At 43.6% G+C, this 25,109-nt stretch overlaps 1 protein-coding gene across 7 annotated transcripts in view; it reads right to left on the bottom strand.

Moving 5' to 3' along the window:
• Positions 1-10,218: 10,218 nt before the first annotated feature.
• LOC102688112 (interleukin-2 receptor subunit beta) overlaps positions 10,219-25,109 on the bottom strand; it is a 51,081-nt gene continuing 36,190 nt past the window's right edge. For 6 of the 7 annotated variants that reach the window (XM_069196523.1, XM_069196524.1, XM_069196528.1 and 3 more), the window contains 9 exons: positions 24,396-24,489; positions 22,399-22,504; positions 21,668-21,752; positions 21,034-21,136; positions 20,497-20,630; positions 19,242-19,431; positions 17,528-17,657; positions 17,187-17,265; positions 10,219-14,607 (listed from right to left, as the gene is read on the bottom strand). In XM_069196523.1, the coding sequence (XP_069052624.1) occupies positions 13,882-14,607; positions 17,187-17,265; positions 17,528-17,657; positions 19,242-19,431; positions 20,497-20,630; positions 21,034-21,136; positions 21,668-21,752; positions 22,399-22,504; positions 24,396-24,489 (1,647 nt within the window). In that variant the 3' untranslated portion in view covers positions 10,219-13,881. The remainder of the gene's footprint in view (positions 14,608-17,186; positions 17,266-17,527; positions 17,658-19,241; positions 19,432-20,496; positions 20,631-21,033; positions 21,137-21,667; positions 21,753-22,398; positions 22,505-24,395; positions 24,490-25,109) is intronic. The other variant, XM_069196526.1, reaches the window with a different exon arrangement.

Here is a 25,109-nt window from a genome sequence, read left to right as displayed (position 1 = left end):
GTAGCTGTGGATCGTTTAGTAAATACCTGTGTCACACTCATCCTCCACTGGCACAAGTCCAGTTTATTTTGGGCAGGTGTAGGTGAGGAGACAACGCCTTCGATCACTCATCTGGGTCCTAATGCCCATGTCTTATCAAATAGAACCACTTCAATGGAAATTAATCCCAGACTAATCTTATCGCACAACAGAGCTAATTGACTAATGTTTATCTTTGTGCAAAAACATACGATTCGACTTCAGATGGCTGCACGAGTTAAGTAAACCGTTAAACTAGTTAACTGTATGAATTATACTCTTCCAAATAACTGTAACTTTGCGCCATTCTTTTCTGTGATGAAAAATAAAAAAACAAAACACTGCACTCGTCACCTTGACATTGCATATCAATACTCATATTTAAAATCCCGTCGTAAATCCCTGCTAACACAAGATATCCTCTTCCCAGGCAACCGGACAATATCAACCTCCTACAAACTGAAGCCGACCTGCACAGAGATGATTAAGGAATTAAGTTTCTCGGTCAGATTGCAAAATTTCGCGTCTAGTAACTTCAACAGCACTTACAGTTGACAACACGATTTTCGAGACCCGAAACAAAAACTAGGTCGCCAAGCAGTTCTTCAAATCGGTTTTGCGTCTCTATGAATAGCTTTCAGAGGGCCAGTATACAATGTGCCACAGGTCTCTATAAGGTTGCAGACTCTAGAGCTCTTTTGACAAGCGCCACATTAGTGGTTTGTGTTCATTACTGCTCCTCTCTTATGTACCCTTGTCGTATCCAAGGGTACATAAAAGTACCCTTCTCATCCTCCACATGTAAAACGATGTATATGAAACACATAAGGAAAAAACTAGCCCCTGTGTGCCATCCTGTAAAGATAACCGAAACTTCGCTTCACGTGGCAGCCGTAAAACTGCTTATATCACCGTAACCCCTAGCAAACACACTAAATACTCCGAGAAACAGGTATAAACACACAGCCAACAACCAGCTCCTTTTTATCCATGTCGTAACAAGCAAAGACACCATCACGCATCGTGAATTCTCCTGGGGGAGCTCTGTGTGACGCATGCGCTTTAAGGAGAGGGGGTGGGGGTACAGATGTCCTGGGCATACTAATTTGGATACGACACCTGGGCAATTAACCACTATGCTCAATTGGATTTAAAGGCAAAGAGAGTTTTTCTTTAACTCATGACTGCTCGGTGATAAAGTTGGGGAAATCTGGCTAATCAAAAGAAAATGTTCTGGGAGGGAGGAATAATAATAATGATAATTTACACTTATATAGCGCTTTTCTGGACACTTCACTCACAGCGCTGTACAGGTAATGGGGATCCCCTCCACCACCACCAGTGTGCAGCCCCACTTGGATGATGCGCCAGTCCGCTCCCCCAGACACCAGCTCTCAGTGGGGAGGAGAGCAGAGTAATGAAGCCAGTTCAGAGATGGGGATTGTTAGGAGGCCATAACTGGTGAAGGCCCGGGGTACATCCCTACTGTTTTTGAGAAACGCCCTGGGGTTTTTAATGACCACATGGAATCGGGACCTCGGTTTTACCTCTCATCCGATATACATTACATATACATTTTTATAGTATAGTGACTGGGACACACAGTCTGCGGCACAGACTGCAGCATGAGCGCCCCCTGCTGGCCCCACTAACACCTCTTCCAGCAGCAACCTTAGTTTTTCCCAGGAGGCCTCCCATCCAGGTACTGACCAGGCTCACAGCTGATTAACAATCGTTAAGACGATAATTGATCAACAGTCGCGTGTTGTTTGCTCCGTCCGAACTGAAATTACAGACCCAAGATACAAAATGACAACAGTGGCGGAATTGATCAAGAAATGACAAGGTAAATAAAATAATACGATTTTCTCGTTCTTAAATCTTTCCCCGGAGAACCATTTTATTCACATCTAAAATACAGAGTGAAAACTGTATTTTAAAAAAATATTTTAGTAGCTTGAAAAACAAGAACATTTGTCAGGTTCTCCTTCGAGAAGGGTCTTAGAAGGTGCTAAGTAGTAGGAAATAAATCTCAAAATCGTTTCCAGGCGCTTTTGAAGGATCCCACAAAGTGCGTTTTCACACTATAATGAAAGCTACGGCAGTAACCCAAGACTTCTTGTATACCTTGCACACGCTAAATAAGCGTTTCCGTTTTCAGACCTCAGTTTCGCTCTTAATTTCCAAACTTGTCCTCGTTTCTTTAATTCGATTGTTTTAATTAACGAACAGTGGAGTCAAATATGGATTCGATCGCCCTGAGAAAAAGTGTAGCAAACAACAAATGTTAATTTATGGTCATAAAAGGAGTACATCACTTTTTCTGTTTTAAAAATGCATTTAAATCCATTTGAGAATAGTAGTTCAGGATTACACGATTGTTTCTTGAAATATTTTTTCTTCGCTCTTGGTTTTGGGATACACATGTTCTACCTTGTTTGAGCACAACCTAAGTATATTTTATTACTAGACAAGCATGACGAACTTTGATTCATACGCAATGGTGTCTCGATGACATAATTGGATCAAAATTGTGAAAATCTGTAAAGGGATTCATTTTTAAAGCTACAAGTCTGAGTATCGCTGCTAGAAATCTGGCGCATGGTTCTGTCAGGTTGTCATAGAACGATTATTTCAGCTCTCGTGTGTTTTTCTTCTGAGGTAAATCTGTTCAGACTCTTTACAGTAAACGAGCCCTGTGGAAAATCTCGTAAACTTCCACAGCTAATCCATTCGTCTCGATGTGACGTAAGTTTCTTTACCTAGAAGAAATCTCCCGGTTTCTATTTCACAACGACAGCTCCCGGCCGCCCGTGCTTTCTCTTTGTCAACCCTGGAGAAAGGCGAGAAAATGGAAAACAAAATGCGAGACCACTTCCTTCAGTACAGCGCTAGGGGACAGCAGACTGTCGCTCTGAAAACGACAGCTCGGTGCTTCGTCGGCTTCAGCTGCTGTCACAGCCAGAATAAGGACATCGAATCAAATCAAAGTTTATTGATCAAACGCACAACAATACAGCGTGCAGCAGTAGTTGCTGGCAATGAAATGTCTTTTCTACGAGCTCGCCGGGGGGTTTAAAATCACAAAATGAAGGTTACAGAACAAGGTTGCATAATAATAGATAATAATGTAATAGAAATTTAATAAAATAAACTCTGACAAAACGCAATATAAATAGAGCTGCTATGTGTCTATGGTGTATGCGATATATACAAGTAGTGCAGTATGCATAGTACAGTGAAAACTGTATGTCCATGTAGCCATTACTGGTGATTTGCTGAAGGAGCTGCAGGTTGGCTGTTTAGCAGTCTTATTGCCCGGAGGTAGAAGCTGTTCCGTGATCTGTTGGACCTGGACCGAATGCTTCGGTACCGTTTACCGGACGGTAGGAGGGAAAACAGTTTGTGACTGGGATGACTGGGCTCCTTGAGAATGGACCTGGACTTCTTTAGACATCTAGCTGAGTAGATATCCCGGATGAGGGAGAGGAATAACACCATGGTAACGTGATCACGTCTCTCGTCTGAAACAAGTCAGACAAATTGCGAGACACAAACTGAAATTACCAAACTCCACGTCTGGAAGGAGAATTTGTCTCATGTTCTCCGACAACCTTGTTTAACTTAATGTCGTCTGGACTAATTTCCTTAATTATGTCCTTTCTCGTTTCCATATTACTCAGTTGTAACATGAACTGTGAAAATATAACGAGGGAAGAAATAAAGAATTTTAGAGGACGTGCCGTTGTCTTGAATTGGTATATAGGACGTGCTGAACCAAAACCAGGATTCTCCAGGTTCAAAGTTATAACTCAAAAGGATACTCGCACCTTTCATCGCGATTAATTTTGCATCTAAAAAATAATACGAAAAAAAAAGACAAACTGCTTTATCTTAAAAGTAAGTTCCAGGCTTAATTTCTTGAAGAGAATAACGGAAAACTAGTTTATGTACAGAAATAGCTTCATTGTATACCTAAGCAGTTTCTATAAAAACATCCTATAATGAATGCGCAAGTCAATCCGACACAGACTCGAAAGAAACCCCAGTAACAGCTACTAGTTCAAACTCTTTTTCTTGCGCCCTCTATTGACCCTATTGGTCACAACGGCGCAGTCTTCTCAGAAAGAGGCAGAAAGCGTGATCTCGCCGTTCTGGTTCAATGCTACGAACCAACGGGGATTTTACCGATCAAAAATGTTTTTTTTTTTTATTTGTCTATGCATTTTTCTGACTTGTTTCCGGCGAGAGGCGTGATCGCGCTCCCATGGTGTTATTCCTCTCTCTCATCTAAAAACCGCAACAGCGCCGAGTCGTGTTATGCTATCGGGGTAGACTGAGAATGGAACCGTGGACTGGTTGGTAGAAGAGAAAGGACGGTCAAGTTTCAATGACACGAAACTAGCAGCCTGAAAGCCCTTAAAAAGTCCAAGCACATTCAGAGTACCAAGAATAAAGAATTGTTTCATGGTTGGTAAAGATGAGCTGGTGAAAGGTCATTGGAGTGAAAGGTTTATGCATCTCCTGTTGACATTGGTATAAGGACAAGCTGGGAAAAGGGATTCTCTCATTGTTGCTGACTAGTAAAATAGTATCTGGGTCAGTTTCACAGAAAAGCAATTCTGGGAAAGGATTTACATCCATTTTCCCCATCAAGTTCTATCATTGAGGTCGAATTCACTTGAAAACTATTATACCAGTGCTGATAAACCCGATGGCATAGAAGGATATAGTTTCAAAGACGTAGAGTATAGAGGAAGGTAACTTCTGGTACAACATTGAAGATTTTGGTGAGATTTGATTTAGAGCAGAGGTGCCTGGTCTTGAATCTGGAGGCCTGAGGTATCTCTGGAGTTTTTAAGATGTCTTTCAAACATCAGTACTGAAAGAGCTGAAAAAAAGTTGTTCTTGATATAAGGATGAAAACACAGCACAGAGCTGAAAACTAACTCATGTTAAAAACACAGTTTGTCGTATGTAGGCATTGTAAATCATACAAACATAGGACAATTGGAGCACAATGAAATCCTGGCATATGATACACATTCACTGTGGTCACCATTCAGAAGGAGACGTCCTAAGAACTTTCAAGAACTGTAGGGATGAGATCGAGTGATCTAGTGGTCTCCTGTTTATTAGCTTCATCATTTTACTGCTACTACAGTGCTGTCTGGATTCATATGGAGCACCAGCCTGAATTATTTTCACTCTGACATGTGGCAATACACTTACAGTAGATACACCCAAAGTTGTGTGACCTTTCTGTCAGTCACACTGTTGTTGTAAATGGTGGTGATCAGAGACCGTGTCCTCACCTAAAGGTGTTCTGCAATTGATTACTTTGTGAATGGCTACCGTTTGAACAGTTGTAATAACTGGGACTCCCCGGCCCACACACACACAATACAGTAATTCAGTTGTCTCCGAGAGCAGAGAATTGCACATAACAGGGAATTGGAACTGATCATTTTCGTTTTCTACTCTTCAGTCTTCAGTCAACACTGTCGGTACCCTGGCTCATTGCTGCTGCCCGTGTTCCAGCAGAAAAGTGATGCAGACCACATGCCAACCCTTGCCAAAGCCCACATCAGCAACAGCAGGGTCAAATGCCTCATAAAGGACAATGGAGGCACCTCTCGGTGATGTCACTGGAGATCACAGTGCCCATCAGGCCGGGAGGTCAATCACGTGCAGCTTCAAGTCCATTGTACCACCTTAGCACCACTGCTTGGAGACTGCTCTAAAGTTGACTAGTCTCCTAGCCCAGATTTAGGCCAGGCTTATACATTGCCCAGCCTGTATGACTTGACAAAGCCGGCAGTGGTTCTGCAAGCTGTAAGATGTTCCAGGGCACATCCATTCCAGGCAGAAATGGAGGATGAATGGTGGGCTGGAGCTTTGCTCACCTTCCCTGCTTCCTCATGTTGACCCCGTCAGCTCCTGTTCTGTTCTGCAGTTAAGTTCTGTTATGTGGCTGGTTCAGTCACACCCTCCTAGCAGACCATTCCAGCAAAACCTGCAGCACAGATGGACAGGTGGAGTCGAAGCCAACCGGTTTCAGTGTTTCGGTGCTGCGCTGAGTGGTCCTGTCCTGTAAGCTGGGTTTCACGCTCCAGTAGGCTTGATTTCTCACTCGCTGGTATTGGGATTTTGTTTTTGGAACTGCCAATTCTGATCCACCGCCCCCATCCCCACGCCTCCACCAGCTGCCTTTTCGAGCTCTCCTTTCGTGGGGCTGTAGGCAAGGAGGAAACATAAATCAACCCACATGAAAGCAACAGTTTCCTTTAACAAGCTTACTCTTTAAAAGAAAAATCAGGCTTCCTGTTGCACGCCAGACACTGGCACTGTCTTTCACAGCCTAATAAGGCAGTGAGCTTGAAAAGGTTCTTTCCTTCTCATCAGTTCTTTCCTTTTCTTTGCCTTCTGATTCAGGACTACCCCTCCACTCCCTGCCCTAAAGTTACCTATACTGAAAGTTGTGAAAAGCATTATTTTTTGTAGAAAAAAGATAAAAGTGTAGATTATAAGGTACCTCTAGATTCTGCTGCTATGACTTTGCCATGGCTTGGCCATCTTCATCTGGAGTAAACGCCTGTGGCTCCTGAGGGGCCGAATCAGTAAATGTGCCCCCTCAGACAGTGGGCTAGGCTTGCCAAATTTAGACTGGGGTATTGTTCAGTCCAGTGTACACCAATCAGAACCATAAGTGGCTGTTTTCCTCCATGGTGGGGGAAGTTTCAGTTAGCTGGGCCTGCCTACACATGCTCTAGCCCCACCCCAGTGACATCATCAGAGCTGTTCTCCTCTTCCAATCCAGTCTGACTCTCCTGTAGGTCACTGTTGATGTCACAGTACAGTATGTCAAATGGCAAATGACTTAGAGAAATAGGTGTGGTGGAAGAATGAGCGCACAGGCCCTTGTTACTTCCAGGTGTGGGGGTGAACCAAGGTACGAACCTGCAGGCGATGCCAGATTGGTGGGTAGAAAGTATAAAATAATTCGTAATATTGAAGAAAAGAAAGCGAGCGCGTAAGGACTGTCCTCCACTGACCCATTCAACCCCAAAACCTTCTTGGGCTTCTTGGGCTGTGTTCCCAAATTCCTGTGGAAGTGGGTATTGCAAATTGCACTTCAGAACAAAACGGTATCAGGATTGCTGTCTACACTGATTCACAAGGTGCTTCCTTTAAGTATGAACCCCTCTACCACAGTCACATAATGCCTTATTTTCCACTACTTAATGTGATTTTTGAATAAGCAGGAATGAGTCATCTTTCCAAACATTGGCCCTAATAGAATGTAAGCATTGATAGTGTCATTTAAAACTCAGGTTTGTGTTGGACAGATCAGCTACATATTACTACTCAGCTATCGAACATCATAGATTATGAAAAATATGTATAGATACCAATATACATTGGAGAATTTAAATGAATGTAGAAAATAGGACAGTGCATTTTGTAAATGTGTCTAGGGGAGGTACTGTAATAAAGACAAGGCTGCAGTGAAACTTCTTTAGGCCTATTTCTAGCTGACAAGGTACAGGGTTTTACAGAAAAAAAATGTCAGACAGAAAAGTATAAATTTATCATTAATAGTAACTGAACCCACAGTGGTTCTCAGAAACTGAACTGGAAAGGAAATACCAACATCCTGTTGCATTTATGTCAGTAATAGTTCTATGATCCATTAAAGGCTGTTGCACACAGATATTCTTACCCAAAAGATCAAGCAGCCTTTATTTAACTGCAATGTGCATGAGGTCATGGGCTACATTCTGCCAGCATCATTATGGAGCGTCACAATGTGGCCACGTTCTGTCATGTCCAGAACAGTGTCTGGAATATGAAGCGAAAGACGGAATGAGCACAGACCGTCGCTGATGAAGAGTCCTCACAGGAAGGGGGGTTCTGTGGGAGAGGTGTGAAAAATGAATTCTCTAAATGAACGGAGAGGATTGAAAAAGACATTAGCCTGTCGTGGAGAGAAGGGGGAAGGTGTGATCCAAGGTGAAGGTTAATCTTGGCTTTGGTTGTCTTTCTGGAGTAGGAGCCGACCGTGGCCACCAGAAGTGAAATGGGGAATTATCGGCTTGGAGAGACTAGTGATCCTCTCTGCTCTGACATGCTCCCTGATCTTCATCCAGCCTTCTTGCAGTTTTGCCAAAGTAAACAGCGGGGGACATTTTCCTCAGTCAGAGACGTGGGCATCTAAATGACAAATCTGGAAATACAGTATGTACAGTGTATAAAAGATTTGAAATGCCGCGTCCAAAGAGGTAGAGGGAGAGAACTGATGTTCATTCTTACTCACTGCACTCATTAGATTCACTAATACCTTTGAATCTCTCCTGAGAGAAATGCTTGTTCGCTTTTTAAAAAATGCACCACAGTGGTTTGATGAGGAATCTGATGAAAACACCCCTCAATGCCATTTTTATTTCACAAGAGAAACTGGACAGCTGTGTCTATCTTGCCTGATAAATCAGCCTATTCTTAGATGGACTGATGTGTTTTTCCCATACTGAGAAGGATGTCTGCAAAACTGTGTTTAAGCACATATTTCAATGTATCTCAAGTATCTCCTAACAAGAAGGGACACACATTGACCTGTCGTCCCATCAGCTTCTGTAATATAAAAGAAGTATTAGTTGTTGCTTTGTACACTTGCATAGAAAGTACCCACTGTTGCTCTATCCCAGCTCCTCCCTGCGATATCTTACAATTTTTATGGTAATTGTGGTACTTACAATACAGTATGATGTAGCGATTGGAGACTAACGGCAGGATCCAGATGATGGCAAAGGGAAGATGTCAGCCAGGTGAGAAGCAGGGAAAAACAAAACACAGTCCGGAGCTGTAATCCAAAGGCAGGCTGAAGGTCGAAACCAGGGAACACAAGGAAAAGGACCAAACGGAGATCCATAGGCAGAACCCAGGAAGTTAGCAAGTCCAAAGCCAGGGAAGCGCTGAAAGCAGTGCAGGGGAAATCCAGAAATTGTGGGTCAGAGCATAGAGGTGTGAACGATAAGAACCCTGAGACGAGCAGTGAATTACTCAGACTGAGCGTTCTAGCAATGCACAGGTGGCCCTGAGCTGAATGCGGGCAGGTGGAACAGATCTTCTTCCACAGCAGGTGGTAACAGCCTGATCCACCTGTTGTACACTGGAGAATTTAAAGCATGTAGAACACAGGACCATGCACTTTGTAGACATGTCTCAGGCTGACCTAAGAAAGACAAGCTTGCACTGAAACTGTTTTTGATATTTTCCTGACCGACAAAGCATTGGAGTTTTTCCCAATCAAAAATTCCGCTAATTCAACTAATTGCCTGATTAGTAGATCCACTTGTTGTATTAGGAATGCCCTGGACTTGGGCAAGAGTGAGTATGACAATCCTAGGGGTAGCCCAGGTTTTCTTAAGCAGTACGTTTCTTGCTAATTCATCAGTTAAGCAAAAAACAAAGTCTCAATCAGAGCTAAAATACAAACAGAACATCATTGTTTGCTGAAATTGAAATTGAAGCTATTTTTTTTTAGCTGAATTGCAAATCGGGTTTTTAGATTTGTGTTGTGGTACTGGCATTTACAACACTGGTTTAAAACGGTGGCATTCAGTGAGTAGTGATGGCACGTGCATTTCTTTAAAACCAGCAGTTAAATTTCAGAGGAGGAACGAGACTTGTCAATCGTGTGTAAATTGAAAAAATAAATCGCCACCTTCCCCTTTAGCAGATGTGTTGATAGCTGTAATAGCCCTAATCGCTGACATTGTAAAATTTATATTCTGAAAAATTGACAGGTTTCTCTGTGTTTGTGAATTGCTGTAGATGCCGATTAAGGACAGAGTTCATTGACCCTATATGGAGGCTTCCACGCATTTAGAAAACCTAATTTCACTCTTCTGCTGTGAAATCCCATCCCAACAACACTATCCCGATACACTATGTACCTGTATCAAATCATGAAATTTTGAACAAGTTCATTCATTTGAATTGTTGATGAGTGATTTCACATTAGTACCATATAATCTTTAGAACAGCAGCTGTGCTGAAATTGTATTCCCATTACAATCAGTTTTCAGTTCCACAATTTGTAATTAAACCTCTCACGTGGTTGTGTCTGTTGTTAACAGACACATGATGCGGCAAAGCTATAGTTCACATGGCCATTGAACAAAAACACACGAACAAGCCTTCAATAAAAATACTTTATTACGAATACAGCTGTCAGTGAGCAAGTCCTTATATTTAAACTAGCAGCATGGTTTTTATTTCTGTTCTTATACAAGTACATGCAAATAGAAAAAATGTCATTTTCGGAGTGATTTTGTTTCCACCAGAAGTTACAACTGAAGTGAATTTTGTCATTCAACTGCAATTCAATGTTTTCTACCTGTTTCATGATAGGAAGCGTAAACCTTCCAAAGAGCAAATAATACTCTTAACACTATTATGAATGATTCATTTTACTCCTAATAAACAACAGAGATATGCAAAGAAAAAAATTGAATACAAATTTACTTAACCACAATCAAGGGGCATTGGCTTTAGTGTATTTGATGCACAAATAAACAAATTAGAGCCAATTCTCTCGTTTGCAATACACTTTGAATGGCATCCTATTAAGATCTGCTACAGAAAAATGTTGCAATCACTCAAAAATCTGTTCAATTTAAATGCCTGATAAGCCCCTGAAGGTTAGCAAAGCTCTGTCACCTTTTTTCAAAACTTTATGAACTTTAAACTTATTAACAAAACATTAAACCCAGAGCAATCTGAAAGATGCTGTGACAGCATTATATCGGACTACAGCTACATTACATGGGTTTCCTCTACATTGGAAAGACATCTTCTTATGTTTTTTTTGTTGACTCAGTAGTTACTTTTGTGTACCCAGGTGTGTGCTTGGGGATTGCTTCAAATATTGTAATACTGTATGTACTTAGGTACATAAAAGTAACAGCAAACACTTCATTCCAAATTCTACTTAATGACATTTGGTGGTGAGCTATTAACGATACCAACCAAACATTATTATTAATCATATCAGTAAAAATATACAGAAATCATAAATAACGTACTGTATACTATACTAGCCTTGTTTTTGGCCACTAAACAGAAATGCACTTTAAACACTTTCTAAGATGCTAGTGCCTAAGCCAGTCATATATGATTAAAAATCCAGACAACAACTGAATCAACAGAAATAGAAATCATAACGAAATTATACATTTGAAAAACAAAAACACGCGATACCTAGACATTGACTGCACTGTTTTTACTTTTGGTTTCTTTGCACTGCAGGTTTCGGGGCCAACCACAATAAAGTCTTTCTCACATTAAAAAAAAGAGAGCCCAATCTTCTTTCTCAAAAGTGGAGCTAGTAAGCCTCATAAAACAAAACGATAAAAAAAAAGACAGGAGAACCTGTCGAGATATGGTGATAACACTGACACGAGATAACAAGACAACGGCGTCAGAGCCAGGCCAGAAGACTTGTTCTTTGGAGAAATTAACAGTCTGAGGTACCAAAGCATTAGCCTTTAGTTTTTTTTTAAAGTATTGGAGACCAGATAGCAGTATTTCTTCTCATACAACCAGTATAGAAATGTGCTGGACCAGCAGATGGCATGAAAGGCCCAAACTCAATGTGAAGTCTAACAAAATTCATAGAGACTCAAATTGTCCTGCACTTTGAACGCTTGAAAAAACTGTACTTGCTACATCCTGCTGTTTATTTCTTCTTGGTGAACAGCAGCAGCATCCCATTCATTTCGTACGCACTGCCCCTGGTCTGGATAATTGCTAAGTGTTGAGTGAAAGAAATGTCAGGAGGCTTCCTGTAAATAGTCAGATGCAAGATTGCTCAATGGCTTGTTGTACTGTTCTTGGAAGAAGCCTCTGCCTAAGAAGATTCTCCAGACAGCCAGAACACAAAATAGCTTATAAGATGGTGTCCATATTTGGTAGGTAGTCTTGTTTGATGACCTCGGCATGCTTCCTAAATAAAATAATGATAACAATAAAGAAATAAATACACAGTCAGCTAGCGATGGCTATTAAAAATGGACCCCTCAATACTAAAAGGGCAAGAGACAAAACCATTTGTCGGTGGTACCCTTTATGAAGGTTTGTACTGTTCTGCTGTTCCTGTCGTGTCTGCACCTGTCCCATGATTCTCTTCAGCAATGCACAGCAGAGTATGACAATACCATAATTTACCAGAAGAGGGGTGTCTCACACACACTTTGTAAGTATCTGCTGTCATACAGCTCTCTTTGTGGAGTGCAGAACACATGGTGAAACCGATAGTGTAGAGGAAAACTGGTGAAACTTTAAAAGTGCAGTTGTCAAGCATTTGTGTTGTCAGGCCTTGACAGGTTAAAGCAGTACAGAATGGAAACACTGAGTACAGAACTTTCTGTTCTGCAGGTATGTGACGGCACAGTCTTTTTGCTCACGCCATTCTGGCCAGTTTATAAATGACAGCTGCTACCAGAAGGGAAACAAAATCAGCAAAGATCACTTTAGACCACTGTTTCATTGTCGTCATTAGCCATTTCACAAAGAGTAGGCAATCATTCTCCCTGCACATTGCTGTGTATGATGTTTCAAGACAGCATGACCTGAAACTTCAGGCAGTTCTTTATTTGTTCGGCACAAGAAACCTTGAGCAGAGAATCAGGACCAGCGACCTGTGCTTGTACACACTTCGTTGTGCTGTCTGTGCAGAGAAGGGCTTCCTTTAGAGAGAAGTAGAGATTTTGGGGATTAGGAGACGTTCCTGCGTCCACTTTAGGGCAGAATACACTCTCATTCCCCACCTACTCTCAGAGTAGAGACTGGTTCTGCCAGTGATGGTGCCTATTGAGAGAGTAGATGAATCAGAGTTTCTCAATCCTTTTTTTGCACCAGAGACCAGCTCTCATCCTTTGAAGACTGTGTAGGTGAAAATATGGTCCAGAACAAGAATACAGTTTTATTGGTAATGTTACTTAAGGTCACAGCAGGGACTGGTGCAGATCCACAGACCAGGTGCTGTGAAACGTGGGGTTAAATGCTGGGAGTCCACTTACTACTTGTCCTGGCTTGGACTATGTCATCGACACAATCAACTGAAATAGAAATAAGCCCCTGCAGCAAGTACCTTTTCATAAACCAGTCAGTGGCTTGGAAAAGGAGACAAGGCACTGCCTCGTAACTCTGCAAAAGTACAAGCCTATGCTCAAAAAGTGAACACCTGCCCCAAAATTCCCACTATATGCTTGATTTCATTCAAAATTGGAGTATCAGATACACCCCTGTATTTTGGCAGGGACTGGTGTTTATTACTCCCGAAAGAAACCAAGCTTGGAAAACATGTAATCATGAAAAAAAGAAATCGGTAAGACTTCATTCTTAGCACACCCTCTCTGTTTGGATGTGCATGACTGTGTTTGAGGTGCAGTGAGTTGCTGTGACCTCAGACCTACAGGTTTCTGTTCTACCAATAAGGTCCTGGACCATTCCTGTGACTGAATAGGCCTGATCAATCTGGGACTCAAGACCAAGTTAATAATCGACAGGTTAATCCTATACTTTGGTGTTCCTGAAGCAAAGCAGGCAAAACCCAGAAGGCACGAGGGCTCTCCAGGATCCGGTGTGGGAGATCGTGCCCCGAGATCGCCAATGTTCGAGTTTGCTTTACATTCCTTCCCTTGCGCAAGTTAGCTTGGCCGCGAGTCATCCTGGCCGCCACTACGCGCGGCTGGGATTTGAACCAATCAAAACAAGAAGGGTTGGGGGGGGGGGGGTCGGGTTGGACAAAAGACGTCGCGCCGCACTTGAATCCGAAATGTCCTTCCAAGCTTCCTGGTTTCAAATGGACTTGTTGCAGTATCGGTTCTGGACATCCTTCACGGACAGATAGCCGCCTCCGGAGGGCTGGATCAGAGCTGAAGAGGCTTTGGAAAGGGCACTGTCCAGCGCCTGTCCGCTGCCGAAGGCTCGGAAGTCGAAGCCAGGCAGGGGGAAGGGGAATGGGGGGTGAGCCAGGAGCTGGGGGTGACTTCCTGGCAGGCGAAAGGGAGGGGGGAAGGCAGGAAGAAAAGCTGGGTTGAAAGGAGGCGGAGGACAACCGGGCCCCAAAAGCGAAGGATTGGCTTCTTCTCCTCCCTCTCTCCCGTCCTCCGTCTCCTGGTCGCCTTCTTCCCCTCTTTCCATGCCGCAGCCCGAATCGGGATGCTCGGGATCGGATTGCTCGCGCGAGGAAGGATCCAGCCGCTCGTAGGAAGAGCTGGTTTGAATGGGGGTGTCCCCGCCGTCGCCGCTGCCTCCTTCCTCGCTGTCGAACTCCGCCGGCTGGTAGCTGAAGTAGACGGAGCAGGACTCGATCTCGTACGAGCTGGGGTGCTTGGAGTAGAAGTAACCCATGTTGGAGAAGCAGGAGGACTGGCCGCTGCTGTCCCAGTGCTCCTGCAGGCTGGGGTAGGCCTTCTTGAAGAGGCTGGTGGTGTCCTTGGCCTCGAACACTTCCACGGGCGAAACGGGCTCCGAGTTGAGGGTGTCAAAGGATTCGGGGGAGAAAGTGGGGCTCAGCCATTTCTGAGACAGAAAGGAAAACAACTTTTTAATGCGCAGGCTCACCCAAAAATCCAAAGGTACTTCCCCAGAGTTCAGGTGCCTTCTAGCTCTGTACCCGATGTTTCATTCTGAACAGACCGGCGGAATGGTTTCCAAATCAAGCCCCTGGGGAACCCCTTGCAATATTTGCTAACTGAAAAATGAATTCATCTAACAAACGTAAAAAGTAACACGCGACTCGTTTCAAAAATGGACTGTCCGTCTGCATAAGCCTGCCACCAAAGCTTGTTGAAAATGTTTCATTTTCCTAAATCGCACCACAGTTGCATGTTTCGGTGTCTCGCACATAACCATACGGTATATATACACCACATATGCACGTGCAAGATGAAAGTTACTTGACAATTGCCCGTGCATGATAGAGAATACTATCAAGACAAAAATGAGCTGCCACATCTTCTTGATTGTCCAAGCAGTCTAGGACTAAGAAATTAAAAAAAAAACACGTAGCACAACCGTACTAAAGAGGATGGGTTTATTTGCAAGCAACCATTTTTCTGGATTTTACACCTATCTTAGCCAACTCCATATTTAAGGTTTTAATTTCTGGAAGTGCTCTCTATCACCTGACATCCAAGTATTAAGACGTAGATCAGAGAACTGTCATCATAGCTGTTTTTTTTTTCCCCAAGTCCCCATGTTGGGTTCTGCTGGAAAACACATATTCCAGTGAAACACTGGAAAGTGTAAATTTGGGGTAATGTGCTGCAATCCGTGACCATGAATTCACAACTGCTAGTAATTATTGCCAGGCGTAAAACCCTAACGGTGCAGGTCTAACCCTAAGGCGCTGACATCTGACGGTTGTTATTAACTACTGTTTATGTAGTGATGTCAGAACAAGTAATATTAACTGATAATGAATGAAAAAACGTTTTCTTTTCCATTTACATCAAAGACATTGGTCAACTGTTCTGATTGGTTGCGGGAAAAGGGGAATGGCTAACTGGATTACCTAATTCGTCATTCATGGCAACTACACATCAGTATGCATGTTAGCAAATGCAACATTTCCGTGTTAGATACTTGGAATCAAAGGGGGAATGTAAACAAGCTTCCCGTTTTACAGGGGTTTGAAGATTATGGTGAATAATGATCACTGCGATTGATTCACTTGCAGACAATTTCACCATCAAACAACAGATTGCATTTAGCAAGAGCAAACATGACACTACAGGGATTGCCCGAGCGTGAGATTTCAGTGCATCTCAAGTGGGTGTGAAAAGACTCATTTGTGCCGCGTTTTTTCTCAGGCATGAGGAGAACCCACATCCTGCTCAAAAAGAAGGCAGTGCTCTGTTTATCCCTCCATCCATTCATCCCCCCCTCTAGTCATCCATTCATCCACTTGTTGTTTTCATAAACGTGCTTTTTCCTTCTGCTCTTCTCCCTCCTCTCCATCTCTGAACCTTCTTTCCCTCGCCTTTCCCTGCTGGTGCTATCCTTCCCTTGTCTCTCGCTGTCTTTAACTTGCACTCATGATGCCATCAAGCTGGGCCAGGAGCAGGCCGTGTGTGTGTGAGTGTGTGTGTGTGGGTGTGTGTGGGGAGGGGGACTCAGCACAATACAGAAACCACACAAAGGCTCTTTTCAGAAGGCGTTTCCCTGTGGAACACACTGCGGGGCTTTTCGTGTGGTTGAAAGCACTTCCTTGAGAAAGCAAAAAAGTACTTCAAATTTTTCACACTTTTCTCTTTTTTTGCATGTCTGTAAAATGGCAAAGTCATAAGCATGGGGGGTTTTGTCCCTTGATTTTTTTTTAAATGAGGCAGTGAGAACAACTCCATTCCCTCAAATTACATCAAATAAACAGTGAGATAAAAAGCCAGCCTTTTGCCTGAATGGTTTGCTGTTCATTTTGTTTCTGTGCAGGTTTTGTTAAAGGTCAACCACAGAGTCTGACGTCAGAGATACCTTTCGATTTTCAAGGTTCAGCAACGCTTCTGTGCTTTCCGTAAACGGGGAGAAGGTGTGTTTTAATTATGTTTTAGGGCCTAGCTCACTAACCAACATAAGGTAAAGGATTCAGTAACACACTCATTGAGGAAACTGTAGAGAATAATATAGGAAATCATTCCATTGGATTCCATCTATTCTATCCCACTCATCCACCCAATTCCATCCTATCCTATCCCATTCCATCATATTCATCCATCCTATCCTTCTATCCCATTCCACCCATCCTATCCTATCCCATTCCCTCCCATCCATCTCTTCTATCCCACTCATCCACCCAATTCCATCTTATCCTATCCCATTCCATCATATTCATCCATCCTATCCTTCTATCCCATTCCACCCATCCTATCCTATCCCATTCCCTCCCATCCATCTCATTCCATTCATCCACCCAATTCCATCCTATCCTATCCCATTAACTCATCCCATTCATCAATCCCATTTCATTCCATCCCATCCCATTATTCCAATCCTACGACATCTCATTCCATCCTATCCCATCCCATACCTAAAGCACACCTTTCTAGCTGATGAATGGTTACAGTATCAGCTGTACCAAAGTAAGGTGCAGGTCGCCTTACCTGGAAGTTTCCGCCGTGGACAGAGTTCAGAGGGTCAAAGTACTTCGAGGGATCGGGGACATGAAGGCACTTATAGGACCTGAAAAACAGAAGGGAAAGGAAAATCTCAGCCACATGCAGAGGCAGCTCCCTCAAGCAGGCAGAAGGCTGTTTAAATCTGTAACTACCATCGCAAGAACTTCAGGACAGCTTTGAAACAGTCCTGCCCTGTCATTTAGCTTTTACCAAGCCGGACCCTATTTTCCGTACAAAGGGTTAGGTTTAATTAGAAAGGAAATTCAGAACATTTGAACACTCCTGTCATCCCATGTCCCACATCTCCTCGACGGCCGGGTTCTCACCATTTAGGGCTCCAAATTCCACAAATACAGATGGTCAGGAAAACTGCTATCACTGCTGGAATCGCCACTGCTAAAGTGATGTCCATGATCTCCTTGTCGTTTGAGCCCGGGTTGTAGGCGCGTTTTACTGCTGATGGAAGCACAGGCATCGGATGAGGAAATGTACAGGAATTCTGTTGTTTTACTTCAAGAGAACAGAAGAAAGGTTACGAGCGAGCGGTGGCCACTTGATCTGAGGGTCTCACCCAGCCCTTCCTTGAAAGGAGCAGGGGTATCGGCTGCAGCACCCCCTTGAATGAAGATGCGTTCAGTTCTAAAACGTCATAAACTCCCTCCTCACACCAGAATGGCTCAGCCAGCAACGAGGCTTGCTGCGAACCCAGGTTCGAGCTTTATGATCCAGGCTGCATGTCTCAGCCTGGGTCCCATACTGGCAATACCAGTGAGGCCAGAGCTTTCCGGGGCCACTGCACCCCAGATGCACCCCAGCTCCTAGCGGGTCAAGAGATTAATGACTCGAGAGGTGGCAGGTTGGAGCTGCCCGTCTATACACTTTGCTCGTGATGTCCCCCTTGTGGGCACAGGAGTTGTTGAGTCCAGGCGTAAGGGATTTACTCCCAATTCTGTTTATGTAATAAAAAAATAATCCGCAATGTCAGAATTTAGAAGGCCTCCCTCGATTTGATTAGCTTGAGCACCCAGATGAATACCTTTTCCCTCAGATGTTGGAGTATGAAACCTGGGAGGGACGCTTCCTCGCAACAAGATGGCACCTCTTTATCGGTCAAGCTATTAGCTTAAAAGGTTGAAAAGGTGTCACTTTTCTCCAGATCCCAAAATAGGGGAACTGCTTTTGTATCATGCATCAAACATTTCATATAAATATACTCCTTTTAAAGATGCTGAAACAATAATGACATTAAGACAAATGTCCAGTAGGAGGTAGAACTGTAATTTCATGCATTTCTGCTCACTGGCATATAAATATCACACTTCTCACTCACTCACAAGCAATGCACTTGTCACTTGTTTTTTTTAGGAATCTGGGGGCAACATCATGTAGTGGGAAAGTCTCTGAACCCATAACTAGTGGTTAGTGGGTTCACGTCCCTGCTGCAGGCCCTCATTTTGTTCAGAAGTCAAATACTGTACCCCAGTTGCTTCAGTCCACCTAGTTGTATAAATTCCTGGGCGTAATCCCTGTGATGGACCAGTGTTCTATGCCCTCTTGTTCTCTTAATGCCATTATATGATGAGCTCTGGCATAATGAGCTGAAGTGTCTAAGATATGGAAACAGCCTCCCTACGGATCATTATCTGTTATCTTACTTGTTACCAAGTTGTCTTCACCAATAAAAGGAGCAGCCACGGGTTATTCAGGTGTTACTGTGGTGATGTTTCAGAAGAGAGCTCATTACGAACATGACGAATTTGCAGCCCTTATTTTATTCATCCATCCTTGTTCTAACTGTTTCATCCAATTAAGGATCATAAGAGAACCGGTGCCTATCCGGGCAAGCATAGGGCACAAGGCAGGATACACCTTGGACAGGACGCTAGTCCATCGCAGGGCAGACACATTGACACAAACACAAATTTAAAAGCTTAAAATGTTCATGACTTATCCAGTCAGATCGATATCCCTAGTGTAAGATATCTGCTTATCAAAGTGAAGCAATGAAGCTAGTGTAAGGGGCAATGACAGGGAACATACCGGGCTTGACGATGCCAACAGTGGATGTCCACTCAGAGACAGGACTCCAGTGGCTCCACACTCCTTTCAGTGGACCCTTTGCAGCTGGACGGACCCTGACCTTGACCTGATACAGTGCACCCTTCTCCAGCATGTTCTCATTCAACTGGGTCGAATTCTCCTTGTTCACAACCACCCTGGACTCTGCCTCCTAGAACACACAGGAGCAAGAACATCAGCAAGCTTTCTCTTGACACAAACCCCCAAATGAAATAATTCCCAGCATCCATGTCCCGTAGTTTAAGGTTGCTGAAGTTGAGTGGTTTACTGGAACTGTTTCAAACTTTTCTTTAACATCTCCATATTCTGAATTGGTGCAATCAGTGAAATCCCTAAACGACTAGTAATTAGTACTCCCCCAAAACAGCAATGTACTGTGTCACAGTGTGGTACAAATACTATTCCATAGTATACAGTACAATACCTTTCCATCCCACTCCATTTTCAAGATGCTTTCTCTCATGCACCATTTGTGTTAGAGGTGCAAATGTCTTTACAAATACTTGATAAAAACCAAGAGGAGCTTCAGCTCTCCTGTTCCCATGACATTGGAGGTCATTACTGCTGTGTTGGGAACTGTTCAGGAATGAGGTCAATAGCAATCTGATACTGGTGCAGCCACACTAACACTCTGGAAAGAGAACATTCTGTTCTCGAACAACATACTGTGAGTCATCATTACACACACATATTGACACTGACACATTGCCTGAAGAACATACTGAGAATGACACACTGTTATACAAAGATACTGACAGTGACAAACCGGATCAGGAACATGCCGACACTGAGACAATGTTGCACAAAGATTCAGACACTGACACTCTGGATTAGAAACACACTGACTGACTATTGAACACCCATACTGCTCTTTACAATGGCATACTGTTAAACAAAGACATTGACACTGCCACTAAGGAAGAGCAACATACTGGACTGACTGTTAAACACCCATACTGCTCTTTACACTGGCCTACTATTAAACAAAGACACTGGCACTAAGGAAGAGGACAATACTGGACTGACTGTTAAACACCCATAGTGCTCTTTACACTGGCCTACTATTAAACAAAGACACTGGCACTAAGGAAGAGGACAATACTGGACTGACTGTTAAACACCCATAGTGCTATTGACAGTGGCACACTAACTAGAAATGAACATGAGCACACACTCTGTCACTGGTCATCTTCCTTTCACATTGTGTCACACTCACCTCCCACGTTTGATCAGCACGTTTGTATTTGATCTGAAATTCATATTCGTATATAAGCCGAGAAACCCGTTCACCAGCACCCCAGGACACAGTGGAGTTCACAATGATTGGTGCGTCTGGTGGTCTCATCCTCACTGTGAAGCACAGCACGAGAGGAAAGCTTAAGAGTCTGTGAGATAGCGCTGCAGTTCTTAGTAGTTTTATATTAAACAGCAGTATTATTTGTGGTAGAAGCTGTAGCACCAGTAGTAGTGGTGTACAAAACCTAATGATTTTTTCATGCAGTGTTTTAAGATTAGCGTTATGGCCACTACTGCTGCCACTACAGGTGGCAGGATAAAGTTATAGTAGCAGAAAGTAGTTGTTGTTAAAGGGTTTAGCATCTTATTTTCAAAAGGTGCTCCTTTTTTATAATCGACTAGAGTTAACAGCACTTCCTAACATACCCATCACTCCATTTACAGACATACATTTTGGAGGACATGTACAATAATATCTTTTCTATTTCTGTGTCATATACACAAGATAAATAATTACCATTTTCGGAAGGTTTAAAGTCCTTTATTTTAGCAGCAGGTTCTTTGGAGTCACCACACCTCACCTCAATATCACATTCATCTACAGATGTAAATGACTGGGTCTGTGAAAGGGAGATGGTTACAGCATTAGTTTATGTATCAGAATCTGGTGTACCACCTGCTACAGAGTCTGTATCTATGGTAGATGTGCATGCATGTGGATATACAATGCTTATCTGAAGGCCTAACATATTATTTATTAGCTTGGTCATGTGAATACAAGTGTTTAGTTCCAGTCCCTGGGAGAGCAATCTGTTGATGTTGGATGGTCAATTGACTTTAAACTGAATGTCCAAGACCCCATGAGTAGCATTATCTTCTTGTAACTTATATTGTAACATCTGTGATGATCTGGAGAACAAATTCAGGCTATACTCATTTCATACTCCTCGAAATGGAATTTAAGGGAAACTAAGTTATCGTAGTACTGGAATTTGCTGCCAAACTCTGCTCACATTGTAATCCAATATGTGAGGCTTCCATGCAGTGCAGAGGGTATGTTGCACATCCACTATATTGTGTAAGAAGCGATTAAAACCCCCAACTTTCTATTATTCCATTGCATATGCTGAGAAAAATGTTAAGGATCTTACATTTGCATTTTTTGTAACCTGGATGCTACAACTGCAAACGGTTGGTTCATCTGATGCGATGAGATCGCACTGGAATTGCTTTCTCCTTTTGAAACAAAAAAATTCAGATCAGTCTCTTGTTTTTACATAGTTTTCAACATAAACCAGCAGAATTCACAAAGTCATCCCAGCAGAACCTCTTTTAATTCCTTTTCCAGATCCAATTGCTGTGTTGATCTGATAAAAAGAAGAAGAATGTGTAGCAAAAGTCAGTGTAATGAAGCTGAAGGTAATGCTAAAACAGAAGAATATTCCTTTTGTAACTGATCTGCAATGAGGGTGAAGTGATCTCCAGAACCGGGGACGGAGACCCCTTATTTAGGGTGACCGATAAGACTAGCTAGATTGGGTCTCCCTAGGAAAAGCTTGGAGACACCTGGTTTAGTGTCATATACTGTAGAACACAGCACTACCCAAATTCAGACAGACAAATGTCGCCACTAACAGATTCCAGGGGTAAATTGGTCAATTTTCCCTCTTTTGCTGAACACCTGCTGTCAACCTACTGCCAGTAACCCTACAGGAGAAATACAGGAGAGCACCGAGAAGGCCAAGCAAATCAGGTTTTAAATATAAAAGAAGACTGATGCCACATTATCATACAAATAGCCCACAAAAACTATCATAAAGACATATCAATTACACCGCTGTGGGCACAAAGGGAACGGCACACCCTAATGGCATACTCCTACCTTACAAGATGAACTCTGCAGGAGGTATTGCTGTATGCTTCTGAGCTCCTCCACTCACAGGATATATTGTTGATGTAATCGTTCGTGCACGTCAGACTGGGGACAGCTGAGACAAGAACACAAAAGGCCATAAAAACTGGGGCAGGAGAAAGGCGTAGTCCGATACTGCGTGCATTTATTAAACGCCCTTGTGATATCTTATCGGTCAAGCTCTGAATGTAACAGTGCTTTCGGTTTCTCAGGAAATGGCCTGCTCCATCAAGTCATCCAAAATCGAAAATCATTTCAAATTGGGGGGAAAAAAAAAACATTCAGAAGTGTCACTTTTTTCCCCATGAAATTTGGACCTGGGTTTGATTGACTGTAAAACTCCAGAAGGTAGAGACAAACCTACCCCACAGGAGCCTTCAGGACTGCCAATGAATCAAGGACACCAGTGGAAATAAGGTTCAGGGACCTCAGACCAAAGTCGTGAATACTTGGTCTTTAAAGATCCCAGGCACGCTTCTAAAGAGCAGGGGTATCAACTCCAGAGCCCCAGTAAAATTCCACTGGGCACCTGCTATTCCCCATCATACAGCAGGAGAAGCAATTTCCTCTCCTGAACTGCAGGGTAGCGGGACTGCTGGTGCAGAGGAGATTACTGAGTGTCACCCAGGTGACTTCAGTAGAGGACGAAGTGGTCCCCTCCTGTAAGTGGAGTACGTTAGGCCAGCAATAGTGGAAACATGAGTAGTTGCAGTTGCAATCTGAGCAGTTTGCAAAGTAGTATCAGCACTACAGGTGGGAATGGCAGCAGCAAAAGAAGATGTTGCAGTTCTGGTATTGCAACAGTTGCGAAATCTGGGCGATTGTGGTTGTGGGAGCTTTTGGGGGACACAGGTGCCATTTGCAGTCAAGGATGGTATGGTATGGGGTGTAGGGGTCCCCTCAGTGTGAGAGTCAGGCCCGGGGATCTCATTTGCACAAAAGCATTATCTGGGGAATGTTCATGAAGGCCAGGTCTTGGGATGGTTGTGAACAGTTCCCCCGGGAAAGTACTCATCATTCTGGAAAGGCCGCTAGGTTATCTGGCGCAGCTGGCAAGCTTCATGGTAGCAGTGGCGGCATTTCCAGTACTGAGATTATTACGAAAAAGCCCTCCAAGGGGGCAGGGCAGGCAGACACCAGCGTTCGAAAGCACCGGGCATCTCTACATGCTTTTATATCTCAGTCACAGCCAGAACAGTCTCCCGTGTTTCCAAAAATGTCATGTCTTGCCAACACCGGATATCAAAGGACATGCATGTGGCACAAGTATACATTAGCTCAATGTGACCTGTATAGACTGTATGCTCATCTGCTCAAAAATGTCACAGTCTACAGGACCTTATTCAGCTAAATAAAGAGCTGAACTGCAGCAGGTGGAATGTCCTTTATAAGTCGTCCTGAATTCTACACCAATTTTGCTCTTCTGGCAGGGTTTTCTTCCACTGTTCAGATTCATCGACTTTGTTTCCCCTGTGCTTTCCAAAGTTGTCACCGTGCATCGATTGCATGTTGCTACAGAGCATTAATTATATAGAGGCTATGATTCACCTCGGCTGCCCTTTTTTTTTTTTACAAGGAGTGTAAGGCAACTTGAAGTGAAACCTAAAACAATGACCCTGGTAAAAGGGTTAAATTACAATGCATGATTACCAGTACCAGTATGAGCAATACCAGGAGAAGCACTGTTTTGACTAGTCTTGCTTCTAATATAGTTAGTGGTAGGAGGTGGAACATTGATATAAAAGCATTTATAGACTTAGCAGATGAGGCAGCAGATGAGGTTGACAGCTGCAATAGGAGCAATAGCAGCTGTTTCAGTGGTAGCAAATGCTATCTCTGCTGTAACGGTTGCAGGGACAGCAGGGGCAACAGGGGTGGAAGTTCATTTTTCACAGAGACTGCCACTCCTCCGGGAGATGCCCCACGGAGACACTGGGCTCTCTGCGCTTCACCGCAACAGCACTAACCTGGGCTCACGTGGCTGGACACTTCAGCAGCGGCTAGGACGACCAGGAGAGGCAGCAAACGCAGGGCCATCATCCCGAGAACGACACGCTCATTCTGGAGAAAACACAGGAACACAGAGGCGGGGTAAAGAACGTGAGGGCGTGAGAGTCCCGATTCACTGCTCGTTGACCAGGATTTCATTTTCCTGCCACTCGTTGCTGGGATATGGAAGGGACAAAGCTACAGAAGATGCAAAGTTAGTATGGAGACATTGCTAGTAAAGCCTGGTTTCCAATCCACTGCTTGGCGATCAAGTTATGGGAAGGTTCCTTTCTGGGGGTAATTCAGGACAGAAGAATCCGATTATTAACTTCCAGCCTCCAAGGGAAGTTCACACACACACACACAGTGGGTTAAAGTGAGGGAGCCTCCTTTGGGGCTTTGAAGAGAGCAGGTTAAGCACGCAGCGTTCAAAATCCTCATCGGGCGCCGACGTCGCTACACCCTGCGAAGCCACTTCAAAGGCCACCCATCGGACTGGGGACCCCCGGGGAGCACCCGGCGAGGTCGGGGGGGGGGAACGATTTCTGCCAGAACGGACGGCGAGCGACCCCTGAGATCCGTGGTTCAGGCCGAGCAGAATGAGCCCCCACAGAAACCAAGGCTCTGCAGCGCTGAGCAAGATAGCACACGCCACTCAGTCATACAGAAACCAAAACACAGCGGGGAAACTG

This window comes from Lepisosteus oculatus, chromosome 12, assembly GCF_040954835.1.
Source record: "Lepisosteus oculatus isolate fLepOcu1 chromosome 12, fLepOcu1.hap2, whole genome shotgun sequence".
Classification (NCBI taxonomy): Eukaryota; Metazoa; Chordata; class Actinopteri; order Semionotiformes; family Lepisosteidae; genus Lepisosteus; species Lepisosteus oculatus.
Note: the sequence above shows the minus strand (reverse complement) of the source record. Positions and strands in the feature narration are given on the sequence as shown.